The sequence below is a fragment of the Staurois parvus genome, unplaced genomic scaffold (assembly GCF_062004578.1).
Source record: "Staurois parvus isolate SC_StPar_1 unplaced genomic scaffold, SC_StPar_1.0 ptg000061l, whole genome shotgun sequence".
Classification (NCBI taxonomy): domain Eukaryota; kingdom Metazoa; phylum Chordata; class Amphibia; order Anura; family Ranidae; genus Staurois; species Staurois parvus.
The window spans coordinates 12,343,723-12,357,999 of record NW_028317857.1 but is presented as its reverse complement, the minus strand read 5'-3'; the positions used below and the strand labels follow the sequence as shown (position 1 = coordinate 12,357,999).

The following is a 14,277-nucleotide window of genomic DNA, read 5'->3' as shown; positions in this document are numbered from 1 at the left end:
AGAAACCCCTTAAAGGGCCAGGAGGTGCCGGCATTAAGGAGTTAGTAATCCACAGAGGACAAATGTTTTAGTGAAACGAAGACCACAATTCACTTGGCAGGAAACTTCCTTAGTGAAACACAAAGAGCAAAAAATAACCTAGTAGGGTTCTTCTCTACCCTATCCAAAACTAAAAAAAAAAATTTGGCTTTACTTACACTTTAAAGGATAACTGTGCTCATTGAAAACAGCTTTAAATATATTCAGGGACAGCAAACACATTTTCAAATATAACCTCTTACCTCTCTTTTTATTTTCAGTGTACTTTGATACCTGTCATGAAAAGTCCAGACCAATACTTTGTTTATACTCAGGTTGTCTGCAGTCTGTACTGTTCTCATATATGTTTGATTTGATCTCTTCAGTACAGGGGATAAAAACCCTTGTTTACTGACATCTAGGAAGGGTGTAAGTCAGCCAGGATGGATTTTCCTAGGCTATTACTATTGTTTTAGTTACATCAAGTTATTGCTGAGGTGTCCTCTAACTGTATAAATACACTCTGAAGACATGGGTGTACCCTTCTATAAAGAATCACTCAGCAGTCAGATTGTGCATACTCAGTCTATCCGCCATCTAATACCCATGGCCAGATTTTGTATTTTAGACATTAGCCATTAAAAAAAAGGAGCCAAATTAGCTCACAACTAGTAAGATGTTGATTTCAATACTGTACTAACAACATGTCAGCTGAATTTCTGTGGCCATTTACTCCAACTTTAGTAACTGCCTATGGAAAACTGTACAATGGTAAAACTTGATTTATTCGTTCTCATAGTAATCTAAAGATTGACACTTAGTTAGAGACGTTAGTATGAGTATACAGCACTTACAGTAAAAATAACACATTGGAATTAGATTATTGATCTAGGCAGACGGCTAATGCCAACTGTTATGTCTGACATTCAGTTTTGAGTCCTGCGGACGTGTAATACAAGGATTTAATGCTTGCTCTTGTGTGGGTGCTTCTAATGTGCAGTTCAGACCTAATAACACACTCTTAGTACATGCTTGTCACTTGTGCTCAATACTTCAATGTACTTTATTTATATGGCAGTAATAAAAGAGAAATCTGACTAAGCATCATTATTCATTATGACTCATTGACTTTTATGCTTTTCTCTAGGAGGACACTATAACAGCAATGCATTTTAGTAGATTTTTAGATCTGTTGCTTAAAGACCAGTTTGCAATGTTTTTTGTTATCATGTAGGCACCTTTAAGGATGACATTTGTTTCTTGATCTGTAGATTTGGGTTCATAGTGCACATAACGCCAGCGGGTACTTTACGATTTATGGAGATGAGTCCCTACAGTCAGACCACTTCAGTTCTCGGCTCAGCTTTGGAGACACACAAACTGTGTGGGCACGGACAGGCTACCTGGGGTTCCTGAGAAGAACAGAGCTAACTGATGCAAATGGAGGTAAGACATTCAAGTATGCCTATCATGTGCAAAATATTAGGGCTGTAAAATGATTTGCAGCCTCAGAACTGATATGATTGGCTGTGTCCCTGTTAAATGCTCCATTTAGTATGATGGGACATTCCAAATCTAAAGTCTTTCTGGTCAGAAGCTGGCTATTAAGAGGTCACACCAAAAGAGATGTTCTTATTACCTTCAAGACACCTGCCACCTTCTGCTTTACACCATTGTGTAAGAAAAATACAAAGGGGTTTATTGAAGATGAGTTATAAAATGAAAACCTGAACCATGTAGAAAGCAGCAAGCACTGTCAAAAGCTCCAAGATGAGTTTGAGAAAGTCTAAAAAATCAGGAACAACATACCTTTAACTAGAAACTTCTGGTTGGCTTGGAAAGGGTCTCTTTACATTTCTGCTAAGGGTCTGTTTAATTTGTTATATTAAATAATGACAAAGTTATCTTGAATAAAGTGATTCTAAAGGTTGTAAGTGAAAAAATACCCCCCCAAAAAACATTGTTATAGTTACCTGCTCTGTGCATTGGTTTTACAGAGAGCATCCCTGATCCTCTTCCTTTTGGGTCCCCTGCCAGTGGTCCTAGCCCCTCCTCCCTGCCGAGTGCCCCCAATAGCAAGCTATGGGGGCACTTAAGCAGACTTGGTACCGAGCTGTGCTCATGTGAATGGACATTGTCCATTTATACAGAGAGCACAACTCAGACCCGCCCTCCCTGCTCTCTTCTCATTGGCTCACTGGGTTTGACAGCAGCAGGAGAGTCAATGGTTCCCGCTGCTGTGCGAGACACTCGGGAGAGCTGCTGTTCTCATGCACATCGCTGGATCAAGATGGGGCTCAGGTAAGTATAAGGCAGGTTTAAGGGGGAGCTGCACTCAGAAGGTTTGTGAACATAGGGTTCTGGACTGAGGTTGGACACAGTGATCAGCAGGTCTCAGCCATGAATCATTTGCTGAAACCTGCTGACAAAATCCCGCTGTGTCCAATCACAGCAGGAGCCGGCCGAGAAGGGAAGGGGGTGCACATATGTCCTGAACCCAGAAGACACTGCCGACATATAAGTACATGATTGTGCCTGTATGAGCCTCCCACCAGCAGTAAAATGTGGGCGAGTGGTGGGCAAGTGATTAATGTAGTACTTTCAATTTACATAACAATAGAGGTTCTGTTTTGTTTTTTCTAATACAAAACGGTTTTGTTTTTCTTCTTTAGAACGCCATGATGCTCTGTATGTTGTGGGGGCTTTAGATGAAGCAATGGAATTACGAGGGATGAGATACCACCCAATTGATATAGAGACATCTGTGATCAGAGCCCACAAGAGTGTAACAGAATGGTAAAAATTCTGCAAATTCTTATTTTACTTACAGGACAATACACTACAGATGTAAGAGTATCAGTGCAGAAATGGTAACAGCAGTGTTTGGATTTAGTAAGCATTGCTGTCATACAAAAGGTCACATTTTACAAATTCTGAAGCATCAGTTCTTCCCTATCAAGTCAGGACAGTGATCCGTGGTAATACAGTATGCCGCTAAGGTTTATTATGGAATGCAAGAACTCAATCCTTATTATGGTTCTTGATGTTATCATAGAAGTGTAGAATGTCATTTTAAGCATCTCACTGGACATTGTTCACCATATGACAGCAAGTTGGACACCTCCTCATTCCTATATGTCAGATTCACATGAGGAGGGGGGGGGGGTCAAGAGTGCGGAAAATTAAGAAGCAGCATATTAACCATGGCCTTGAAATGCCAGATTCTGGCCATGTGCACACTGCTAATTTATGTTGTAAAGGGTATTTTCCTAATACTTTCCCCAAAGCTCTAAATCCTCTTTTTAATCTCCTTGGCTTTACTTTTGCCCCCCAGAAACACATGCAAAAAATGCATTTAAAATTGGCATCTTAGGCCTGAAAATTACCTAAAAACGCAAAGCATTATATATTTTCTGAAAGCAAAGAACTTACAGAATAAAGATGGTATTTGCAAATGTTTTAAAGTATTTTTCCAACCTACTTTCAGAAACAAATACTCTAGAATTAATTTCATTGCAAACAAAATATAATTCCTATTTTTATGTAGAATTTAAAGGATAAGTTCACCTTTTGCCCAAAAATATAAAATGCACATTTTTTAGCAGGTATTATTTTTGCTTGCAGGAGCCTGTAAAGCATTGCACCAGCAATCAGCAGATCGCTGGTGCCATGCAGGATGTATGGGCAAGCAGATATATGGACAGGAAGATTCAATGAACTGCCACTGCACTCCACAGCACCATGGTAGTTTTATTGAGAACTACAAGCTGACAGTGGCTAAGGCTGCCAGAAGCTGTAGTTCATTCATTCACAGAAGTCTGTGAATGAATGACTTGGCCATGTGGGGGAGCCCCCCTGTGGTTTTTAAATCTGACAGCTAGTATAGGGAACTATAGGGGGCGGGGCAGTGGGTGACAGCTGGCTGCAGCATTGGGAACATGTTACATGTTCCACCTTAAAAACGGGTGGAACATGTAACATGTTCCCAAAGGTGAACTTATCCTTTAAAAGACAAGACTGTCAAGTAAATAGATACAGTTATGTTGAGCCTTAAATCTGTGTGCAACCACAAAATGGTTAAAAATGATAATACTCAAAATTGTCCATAGGTGATGCTTTAAAATACTTTACAACCCAGCAGTTTAAAGTTAACCTTAAAAGGTTTTGTTTTTTTTCTCAAATTATACTTACTTAGGTGGATGCTGCATCTGACCCCACTGGTTCTAAGTGTGCGAACTCAGCGATCACATGACTGCTGGCCGCTGAGTTCTCACCTCACTTACTTAGGTGGATGCTGCATCTGACCCCACTGGTTCTAAGTGTGCGAACTCAGCGATCACATGACTGCTGGCCGCTGAGTTCTCACCTCACTTACTTAGGTGGATGCTGCATCTGACCCCACTGGTTCTAAGTGTGCGAACTCAGCGATCACATGACTGCTGGCCGCTGAGTTCTCACCTCCGCTTCAGACTCTGGGGTGGATCCAGACTTTAAAGTTGGAATCTTTCCCCATCCTGGACCAGGTGAGGGACATCAGCTGACAGCAGGTTTCAACATGCTGTCAGCTGAAAACCATCACAGGAGTGCAGAACAAAGTGCACTCCTCTGATCCACAGAAGTACAGCCAAAAGAGCTTTATTTTCCTTTAATTAACGACTCTAGAATTATTCCTCATACTCCAGCCTGTGTAGCAATATGTAACATGTGCTATAGATTGTGTGGGTGTATGCCTTTTTATGCAAAGAAGGGGGGGGGGTAGAGTGCAGTACTTTGAAATGTGTTATATATTGAAGGCTTTTTTCTAGTGACCACTAATGTTAGGGGGGCAGTCTCCACTGACCATCAATATATGGGGCACAGTCCACTGACCACCAATATAAGAACAGTCTTCTTTGCTGTCTACCAATTTAAAGGGGCATATCTCCACTGACCATTGACACCCTGTTAGGGGACATTTCAATTTTCAAAGCTTTAATCTTCTGGCCATTATTTTTTTTCATTTTAACATAATTATTATATTGAGCATTGATTTTTATGATTATATCCACAACTTTCTGACCATTCTGATGTACAGTTTACTGTAAATATACAGTTTTTAACAGGGGGGTTCTCTGGGTCCTAAAAGGGATTGTATGTGCTCCTCTGAAGTGGAAGGGTTGAGAGACTGCATTGGAGTCTCCAATTAATACAAAAAGGAGTCAAGTGAGTGAATGCACCTGCTTATCCAATACTAAATGGAACTCTTGGGTAAAGTTGACCTTTTTAAATTAGAAAACAAATAGCAATAAATGTTGTGGACACAGCATGGTTGATTCACTGAGAAACTTTTAGTGGACTTCTGTATTAAAACACATAAGCTCATATGTTGCTGGCAGTACAGGTTCAGTAGGTGTAGTTATTATATACAGTAGCTGTTTAGGTTGTTTCATAGCAAGTTATACAGATGCTTGTAGAATATAGTGACGTGTTTGCTTGTAATGTGTTAGTTCAGTATGTCAAAAGCCTCTGGATAATATTTTAGATATGCTCCCATAAATGCATCAGTTCTGAAACTGACTTTTATTCTCCTCTAGTGCCGTCTTTACTTGGACGAACTTGTTAGTGGTTGTCGTGGAGCTTGATGGCTCAGAACAGGAAGCCCTGGATCTTGTACCGCTGGTCACAAATGTGATCTTGGAGGAACATTATCTTATCGTAGGCGTGGTTGTAGTGGTGGACATTGGTGTCATTCCTATCAACTCCCGTGGAGAGAAACAACGTATGCACCTACGAGATGGGTTTTTGGCAGATCAGCTGGATCCCATATATGTGGCCTACAACATGTAGTCTTGTACATTTTAAGGCTTCCATGGACTTCACAATAGATGTAAAAAATTTTTTGTGTCCACTAAAAAGAAAATCAAACGTGCAAATAAGGGGATAACCTTTGTTCAGAATGGAGCAGTTTTTGTCATTTTAACTTACCAATTCCTCAAATAATTGAGCAGACAGAATGTGAAATGTGCTTTTGTTTTTACCACTACACTTTAGCACCAAAAGACTTTTTTTTAGGGTACTGTGTTGCCTCAATTGAATGAGTTGAGAACTCTACAGGTCTCTGAAATTTAAAGGCCTGTGTGACCATCAACTTACTTTTTTTATTTTAAATGCCAATTTTTAAAAAGTTATTTGTTTTTATGTTGCTAGACTGACCCCATTGTTTTCATTATGTATCTGTGGATTTTATGAAGGATTTTTATGTTTAATATAATGGAAGTAGGTTGATTTATGAAACCTTTTATGGTGGGATTGCATCAACGAGTTGACACAACCTAATCTGAAAATGTAATCTTAAAATGTGTTATTTGTGGGAGAAGAAAAGGTACGATTTTAATAAATAAATTCCAAATTCATAATAATGTAATTTAAAGAAAAGGCATAGTTCAATGTTGTAAGTTCTTGGGTACTGGATTGAGGCCAAAGTGTGTCAGCTGCTAATCTTTCCAGTGTTTAACCCACTGATATCAGAAGGGAATTTTTACATTTGTTTTTTAACTTTATTTTATAAGCTTTGTTTTTCCTTCTGATAGAGAACCTATTAGTTCTTGGCTGCAAACCAACATGAACATGCATTGGGTTATCGGGTGCCATTTTGCAACCAAAACCGACTACTGTAATCATTAAATGGAAAAAAGGTTTTATTTAAATGTTATGCCTCCCAGGGGCTAAATATGGCTGGTGGTTAATATAGCCTGGCCACCTCAAAGCCTCATTTTGCAGCCTCAAGATAATTTGCATAGCTATTCATAAGTAAGCACACTAATTAAAAATTACTGTTCATCTCAGATTGAGAGTAATAAAGCTAGTGATTGTTGGATCAGTTAAAAAATAGTATGCATAAGGTGGACTTTGGCAATTATCTTTGTACTGAACTAAAAAGATAAAATAAGTTAACTCTCCATATGTAATTATGTATAAAATGTTTAATTTATTTTGATCTCTTTAGAAGTATAAAACAAAAACAGCATTCAAGAAAGTTAAAACTCTTGTGATGTTTGCTGATATTAAAAAAAAAAAAAGCGTTGTATTATCTTGAGTGGATAGTATCACATCAAATATATATATGAAATGATAAATTCACTAATGGGTTATGCGGGAAGGGATATATTTTAATGTTTACGATGCAGTACATGTCACTTGCATGGTGTCTCCCACTGTATATAATTGGGTGTTATTCACAATCTTTGTTTGAAAACTGCAATCGTGGATTGCCTGTGTTCCCGTATAAAAAGTTATTCTAGATACCAGCAAGTGGATTTAAAATACCATCCTTTAGATGGTGTACAAAACGTATGGCTGAAATGCACTATAATTTTTTTTTTGTTTGTTTTTTTCTTTCTCTTAGAGAAGCAACAGTAGATACAATTGTATATTGTGTGTGCTGAACAGAGGATACATTTAATAATATATAAAGAAAATAAAAGAAAATAAGAATGTTGAGGAATGAGACGGTTACATGAAATTCATAGCCCGTTCCAAATCCTTGTTAGTGTGCTGACTCACTCGTTCCATCTACATTGTTTCAGATGCAGAGTTGACCCCTTAATTTTACATATTTTAGAGCTTTTCAGAATAAGTATTCATAGAAGTTTTTAAACTTGATTTGCACTCCCTCTGAATTTTTAATTAAAGCCCATAAAAAAAAATTAAAAAATTATAAGGCATAGGAATTTTTTACTTCCAATGTATTTAATATTGTGAATGGATTCTATATCCAGATGTCTTTAATTCAATAGCTTATACACAATATCCTTCAAAGTGGCCCTATCACTTTGCCCGTTCAGTACATTATTGCAGTGTCTCCACATAGCCCACCATACCAGACATGTATATTTACCCAGCCATGCTCACCCACTGTCTCCGTACAGTGCCAGAGCCTTCTCTAATAGAACTGGACTTCCAGATATGGGGGAGACATGTGACCTGCCCCATATGACGGTGCTCGGAACACTGTCACATGGGTGAGTGCCATGATTTCATCACCTGATCGGGGTTTCGACACTGTAGCAGAGATGCTACATCAGGCCAAAGAGTATGGCTGTATAAGTATCCATGCCTGGGGGGTGAACTAGATACAGACACTATCACTTTGTCCTAATATGTGCAATGTGACAATTTCTCTTTACGTTTGCACCCACAGACTGATTAGATACGCAAACCCCAGCAGGGGTTCCTGTGATTATCTGTGAGAGGCTGCCCCATTGAAAGCAACCGAAGGCTGCCAGCTCCCGTAGCTAATCAGATCCATTCCGATATAATTGCACATGCAGTAATCACGTGCGATTCGGCCCTGGACTCAGACTGCCTACGCTCAGAACCTATCACTTGCATGTGATCTCTGCGTAAGTGATTAAATGTGAAGGGACACGATTAGCTGCAGGAGCCAGCAGCCTCCCTTTGCTTTCAATGGGGCTGCCACTTGCAGCTAATCATGGAAACCCCTGCTGGGGTTTGCGCATCTAATCAGAGTGCTTTCAAGGGACTAACTGCAACCTAAAGCAGATTTATTTCCAACTTATGGGTATGTTATCAGTCCTCCTGAAATGGATAAATAGTAATAGAAGGGCTTTGTTAAGTAGATAACATTCTGGTCCAGGCTATGTCAGTCACGTGACCAAAAGCCAAGGCATTTAGGGGTTGATTTACTAAAGGCAAATAGACTGTACACGTTGCAAAGTGCAGTTGCACTCTACAAGTGCACTTGCTCCAGAGCTTAGTAAATGAGGTAAATCCTCACTTTGCAAAGAATAGAGAATTATGTGCAAGGAAAATAAAAACAGCATTTTTGCTTGCACATCATTGGGTGATGAATGTTAACAGAGCTTCTGCACATTTACTAAGCTTTGGAGCAACTGCACTTTGCAAAGTGCACAGTCCATTTGCCTTTAGTAAATCAATCCCATAGTCATGTTCTCATCCCAGAAAGGGAGCCTTGCACTGCACTTTCAAAATTAAGGATTGTAAGCCCTCCTATTGCCCTCAATCCTCCCCAGCAAGACTTTAACATTTTAAGTATGCATCCACCTGAAATTTTCTAGTGTGTGTTTCTTTTAATTTATTGTTGCTGCTAGATATAATACAGCAGATCTCCTACACATGACTGTAGAAATAAGCCTGTCTTCTCAGAACTTTCTGATATGATGTCATTTTTAAGCACATTAAATGTTACTAACCTTAACAGTGATTAATTCCAGAAAACTCATTATTTGCCAACTGCAGATCTGTTTCATTGTCCAGTCGTTGGTTACATTTTTGCACATTTGTTTATGCCGTTACACATCCTATTGAAATAGAAGTCACGATTACACATTTAAGTTATATTCTCTGTGAATGTTAATTTTACTCCTAATTCAAAGAAAAAAATCATGCCAAGAGAGATATACTAAATTCAAAACTCATGCAGGTTCAAACATACAGTAAGTATTGTCACCGTGGTGTAGCAGGCAGCTCCTCCCTGCTTAGTGCTTTGCAATAGACTTTTTCTGATGCCAGCAAATAAAACCTACCACCAGATTACTAACCCAACCAATTAGAACACTGAAAGGAGTGAAGAAGTGTAAATGCTCCAAATACACAATGGAAACAACTGCTGGGGGATCCTAAAGCTTGAAACTCTGTAGTGAAGTACAGAAATCCTAATCTACAAAAACTGAGGTAGCCAATTTGAGTTGATTTGTCAATGGCCCTGTAGCATCTGTCTGCAATGATAGACTGTTATGGTAATAAGCGTGAGGTTATGGTTGTGCCAGATCCTTTACTGACACTCTCTCTAGCTTCTCAGGCATTATTCCATTCTTCATGGTGCAACTGACAGTTGTAGGCATCTTAGAATCCTGTTGCAAACAAGTTGTCTCATAGGTCAGAATTCTGCCAACAACAACTTTCTAGAGATATAAATGTTTAGAAAGTTCTGTTTAAATAATAGCTGCTGAAGAGAAGAATAAATGAAACCAGTTGTACATATTGGTACTTAAAGGATTAGTTTACCTTTTGGACAAAATTATTAAATGAACATTTTTTTGCAGGTAAAGGAGCCTGTAAAGCATTGCACCAGCGATCAGTAGATAGCTGATGCCATGCAGATCTACTGCAGACCTGTCAGAATATCTGCTTGCCGTACGGGATGTATGGTCAAGCAGATATACTGACAGGAAGCTTCAATGAACTACCACAGTGCTCCACAGCGCCATGGTAGTTCATTGAAAACTATAGGCTGACAGCCACTAAGGCTGCCGGGACTTGTAGGCACTCATTCACAGAACACAGAGCCCTGCATGGCCGTGCTGTTTTCAAATCTGACAGGAGAAGTTCCCCGTACTATCTGTCAGAGGGAAGGGAGGCGGAGGGCGCTGCTGCGGACGTGGGAACATGTTACATGTTCCACCCTAAAAACGGATGAAACATGTAACATGTTCCCAAAGGTGAACTTATCCTTTAAAAATATCTTCATATTCAGTTAAATCCAAAAGAGGTATAGAGGCATTCACGGGACTGTTCATATACAATTTTATATGAAGCATAGCATCCCAGAAAAATATATTTTCTGTTTATAAACCCATCAGTTGCCCTCTTAATATAATGTTAGTAGGTGAAACTCCTATCTTTTAAAAAAGCAAAATAGGTTTAGAGACTAGAGTAAGACGTATAAGTCACAAGTACAAAAAAATCTTCCTGATTTAGACAAGAGTCACATGGGAAAATCGGAGTAAAACAATCTTCTTGACTCAGACAAGAGATGATGTATTGGTCAAAGTAAAAAGGAACTCCAATAAGAGAGAGATGTGAAGGTCAGAGAAAAGAATAGTCTCGAGTTAAGCTGGCCATACATGGATTGAAACGTATAGGCAGGCTTGTTGTACACAAGTCGATCTATCAATCGACTTATGTACAGCCAGCCTGTTGAAAAATGCTTTCTTGATTTGCGACCCATGGCTATAACCGGCGGTGGTGATCAGTGTATTTTGACAGCAGGGAAGTCTCCCCTCTGTCAGAATACAAAGACTCAACAGGAGGGATTCTCCTATCCACATTTGAGTGTGTGAATGGGGGAATCAAGTCACTTTCTTTCCTTCAACTCGCTGGTTGCACGAAAAAAAAGAATAATGTATGGCTAGCCTTAGACCATAGTGAGATTTACAGGTCAGAGTAAAAAGGAATCCATCTGACTTAAGTCATACTGATTCCTCCATCCACACAAACAAGGTGGATGGAGGAATCCTCCCTGCTGGGACATTGTATTCTGACAGCGGCACCCGCAGCTGTCTCATAATGCACTGATCAGTGGCTGCAACTGCTGATCGAGAAAAATGTTCCAACATGTCCCATCAACAGAAGTCGTTGAACAGATCAACTTCTGTTAGGCAGGGACTGCCACACACTAATCAAATTTTGCTGAACTGGCTGAATTTTGATCAGGGTATGGCCAGCATTAGACAAAAGTTAGATGTGTAGGTCAAATCATAAAAGAATCTTGCTAACTCAAATATTAAAGTGGGCCTTACATGTCTTGAAGGGCTCAACCTCACAGCTTAAGACTTGTCCAGCAAAATTGGATTTTACAACAGGCTCAGATGTCCTGTTAAGATCTGTTCCCATGATAAAGTACTCAGAATTCATTCCTCTCTTAATAAAATGTTATTAATTGCCTGACTTGTGTGTCAGTAAAGTATACCAAATCAGGAAGAGGTGAGCTGCTGCTTACTTTGCAGTCGTCACAGATGGATTAACACCTGTTTCAAGAGGCAACTGTTGAAATAAAAAGAGCATTTTGTTAAAATAAAAAAACATTACAGGAAAAAATACATATGTCTCATTCATAAATCTATACAGTATTGGCTATATAAACACACAAACATATTTGTTTTTTAATTATAAAATGAGTTTGTTGAAAGTGAAATCTTTACCTTACTGCTTAAAGACTAACTTCACTTTAATTAAAATATCAATATAGAATATTTCATTTTTACAAAATGCCTTTCTGATATTAGTGCTAAAAAATAACCTATTTCAATCTGCAGTCGATTGCAGCAGATTTTCTAAAGCTGACAAGTGAAATCAAACCTCTTTTTTGTGTGGTGGCATTCTGTACACTGTTGGTGTGCAAAGATCCCTTCCCCACCCACAATTTCCTACTCATGTAGCTGGCTGCATTTTATTTTATTTAGTTTTTTTTTACAAAACTGGGACTATTCATATAATTCTAAGACCCATCCATTTAGGAAGTAGGAAATGACTGTAGAAAGTGAATGGAACCCATGTGTGAGCTTCAATACAAATATTATCAGGTAGGACTCCGTGTTAAGTAACTAACTATAGGGATTGCTTTTTTTTCCTCATCAAAGTGGAGTTACACTTTCAGATTATTGGCAGCCATTTTATCTTCATGCTCCATCACAGACTTGGAAAACCCTTTGAGGTTTTATCTCCAGCATGCCTACATGCTCATTTGCCTGTGCGCCTCATCTTTGCAGGGTGAAATTTCACAACACCTTTTATACTCTGCAGTTTATATTTAAAAGCTCCGTACTGGCATTGCAATTTGGGAATGGGGAGTAATTAGTTCTATATATATATATATATATTAGGTTTCTTCTCTGGCTTGTCATTCTTGGACCAATGTTGTGGTGTTTTGTTTTTAAAAAGCAGAGGCTTTCAAATATTAGTGATGGAAAGGGATTTTACCTGTGTTGTAGACTTTGAGATTATGCGAGTAATACGATAGAGCCAGCGTTGCCGGCCTATTCAGCCCTTTATACGGTAAATGCCAGCATATGACCTCAGGTATTAGTTGGATGTCAAGAAACCGCAATTGCTAATTGAGGAGAAGGAGGAGCAGCCAAATCCCGAGTAGTGAAGATGGAATTATGTAGCACTCTCTGCCTGCAAATAGGCCATGTATCTTGCTAGTTTTCCGGATTTCTATGTGTTGTGACCATTGTACATGACACGTGAGTGCCCTCTCTGGTGCTTGCAAGGCGAAGAAACAGCAATAATGGAAGATTGTTCCGTATTAGAAAGCGTACTGTAGATAAACCATTCATGGGATCTTGTAACTTCTGTCTTGTGAGATTTGTGCTTTTTTTTTTTTTTCTTTTATTTAAAAGTCAGATGTGGGTAGACCGAGTGGAGGGTACAGCTAAACCCATACATAACACACACACAATCCAACAAATTCCTCATGGTGCTTGTTTTATTATATATTTAATTCTGCTTGACCCTTTACCCAAGGGAAAGACTTGTCCCTGTTTATTAGTTGAATGTTAGCAGAAGCGTTACTTCATGGAGTGTTGACTGGTTTGAGAAATGTCATACTCAGCCAATCACAGCTGAAACCTAGAAAAAAAATTAAAATTTTTATGTGCAAAAGACAGCAACCTTCTTGTATGTTAAACCACCAGTACGCTTTGTACATCTGTGATAACGCCTGTTTTATATTCAAATGAACAAATAAAAGCTTTTATTTTTGTTGCTCTGAAAACTTTGTTCCTTTTTATTTATCAAATGTGCAAATATGTAAAGACTGTTGGAATGCTTCATAACTAGACTGGTCAAATAAAAGAACACCTTTTGTCATTTTTTTCTACTCTGCTGCTTAGACAGAATCTAAAAGGATAGATGTATGGACCTTATTGATATTTTCTGAAATGGACCCTCTTTCAATGCATATTTAGGATAAGGAGATGGTGCCTCCTGCCTATTTGCCTCCGAGGAAGGCACACTTAGCCATCCCCTTTCCTTCGCCACCTCCGTGCTCCATTGAAGCCCACATTCCATTGCTCTAAAGCACGGGTGTCAAACTGGCAGCCCTCCAGCTGTTGCCAAACTACAAGTCCCATGAGGCATTACAAGATTGACAGTTACAAGCATGACTCCCAAAGGCATGATGGGATTTGTAGTTTTGCAACAGCTGGAGGGCCACCAGTTTGACACCCCTGCTCTAAAGGAACATGAATTCCATTAATGGGGAGAGCATGTGACCATGCAATAGAGCTCAGGCCTGGGAGTCAAAATGCGAGGCTCAGACACTGTCACATGGTGGGCAAGTGATGTCGTTCATCTTGGTAAGATCCCACACCAGTGTTTCCTTCCAGGGTTGTTGCCTGCAGCAGGCTGGCAGAAGAGCATGGTTGAGGCTATCTGAAGACACTGTTACTTTGCCCTTAATATGCAGGGGACAGTGTCTATATAAAGATGTAAGCTTTGCGAATGTCATTTTGATCT

The 14,277-nt window shown here is 39.2% G+C and overlaps 1 protein-coding gene across 6 annotated transcripts in view; it reads left to right on the top strand.

Annotated features, from left to right (window-relative positions):
• Positions 1 to 13,534, top strand: part of DIP2C (DIP2 acetate--CoA ligase C (putative)) — a 627,226-nt gene extending 613,692 nt beyond the window's left edge. For all 6 annotated transcript variants that reach the window (XM_089668744.1, XM_089668740.1, XM_089668739.1 and 3 more), the window contains 3 exons: positions 1,290 to 1,464; positions 2,691 to 2,814; positions 5,592 to 13,534. In XM_089668744.1, the coding sequence (XP_089524870.1) occupies positions 1,290 to 1,464; positions 2,691 to 2,814; positions 5,592 to 5,844 (552 nt within the window). In that variant the 3' untranslated portion in view covers positions 5,845 to 13,534. The remainder of the gene's footprint in view (positions 1 to 1,289; positions 1,465 to 2,690; positions 2,815 to 5,591) is intronic.
• Positions 13,535 to 14,277: the final 743 nt, after the last annotated feature.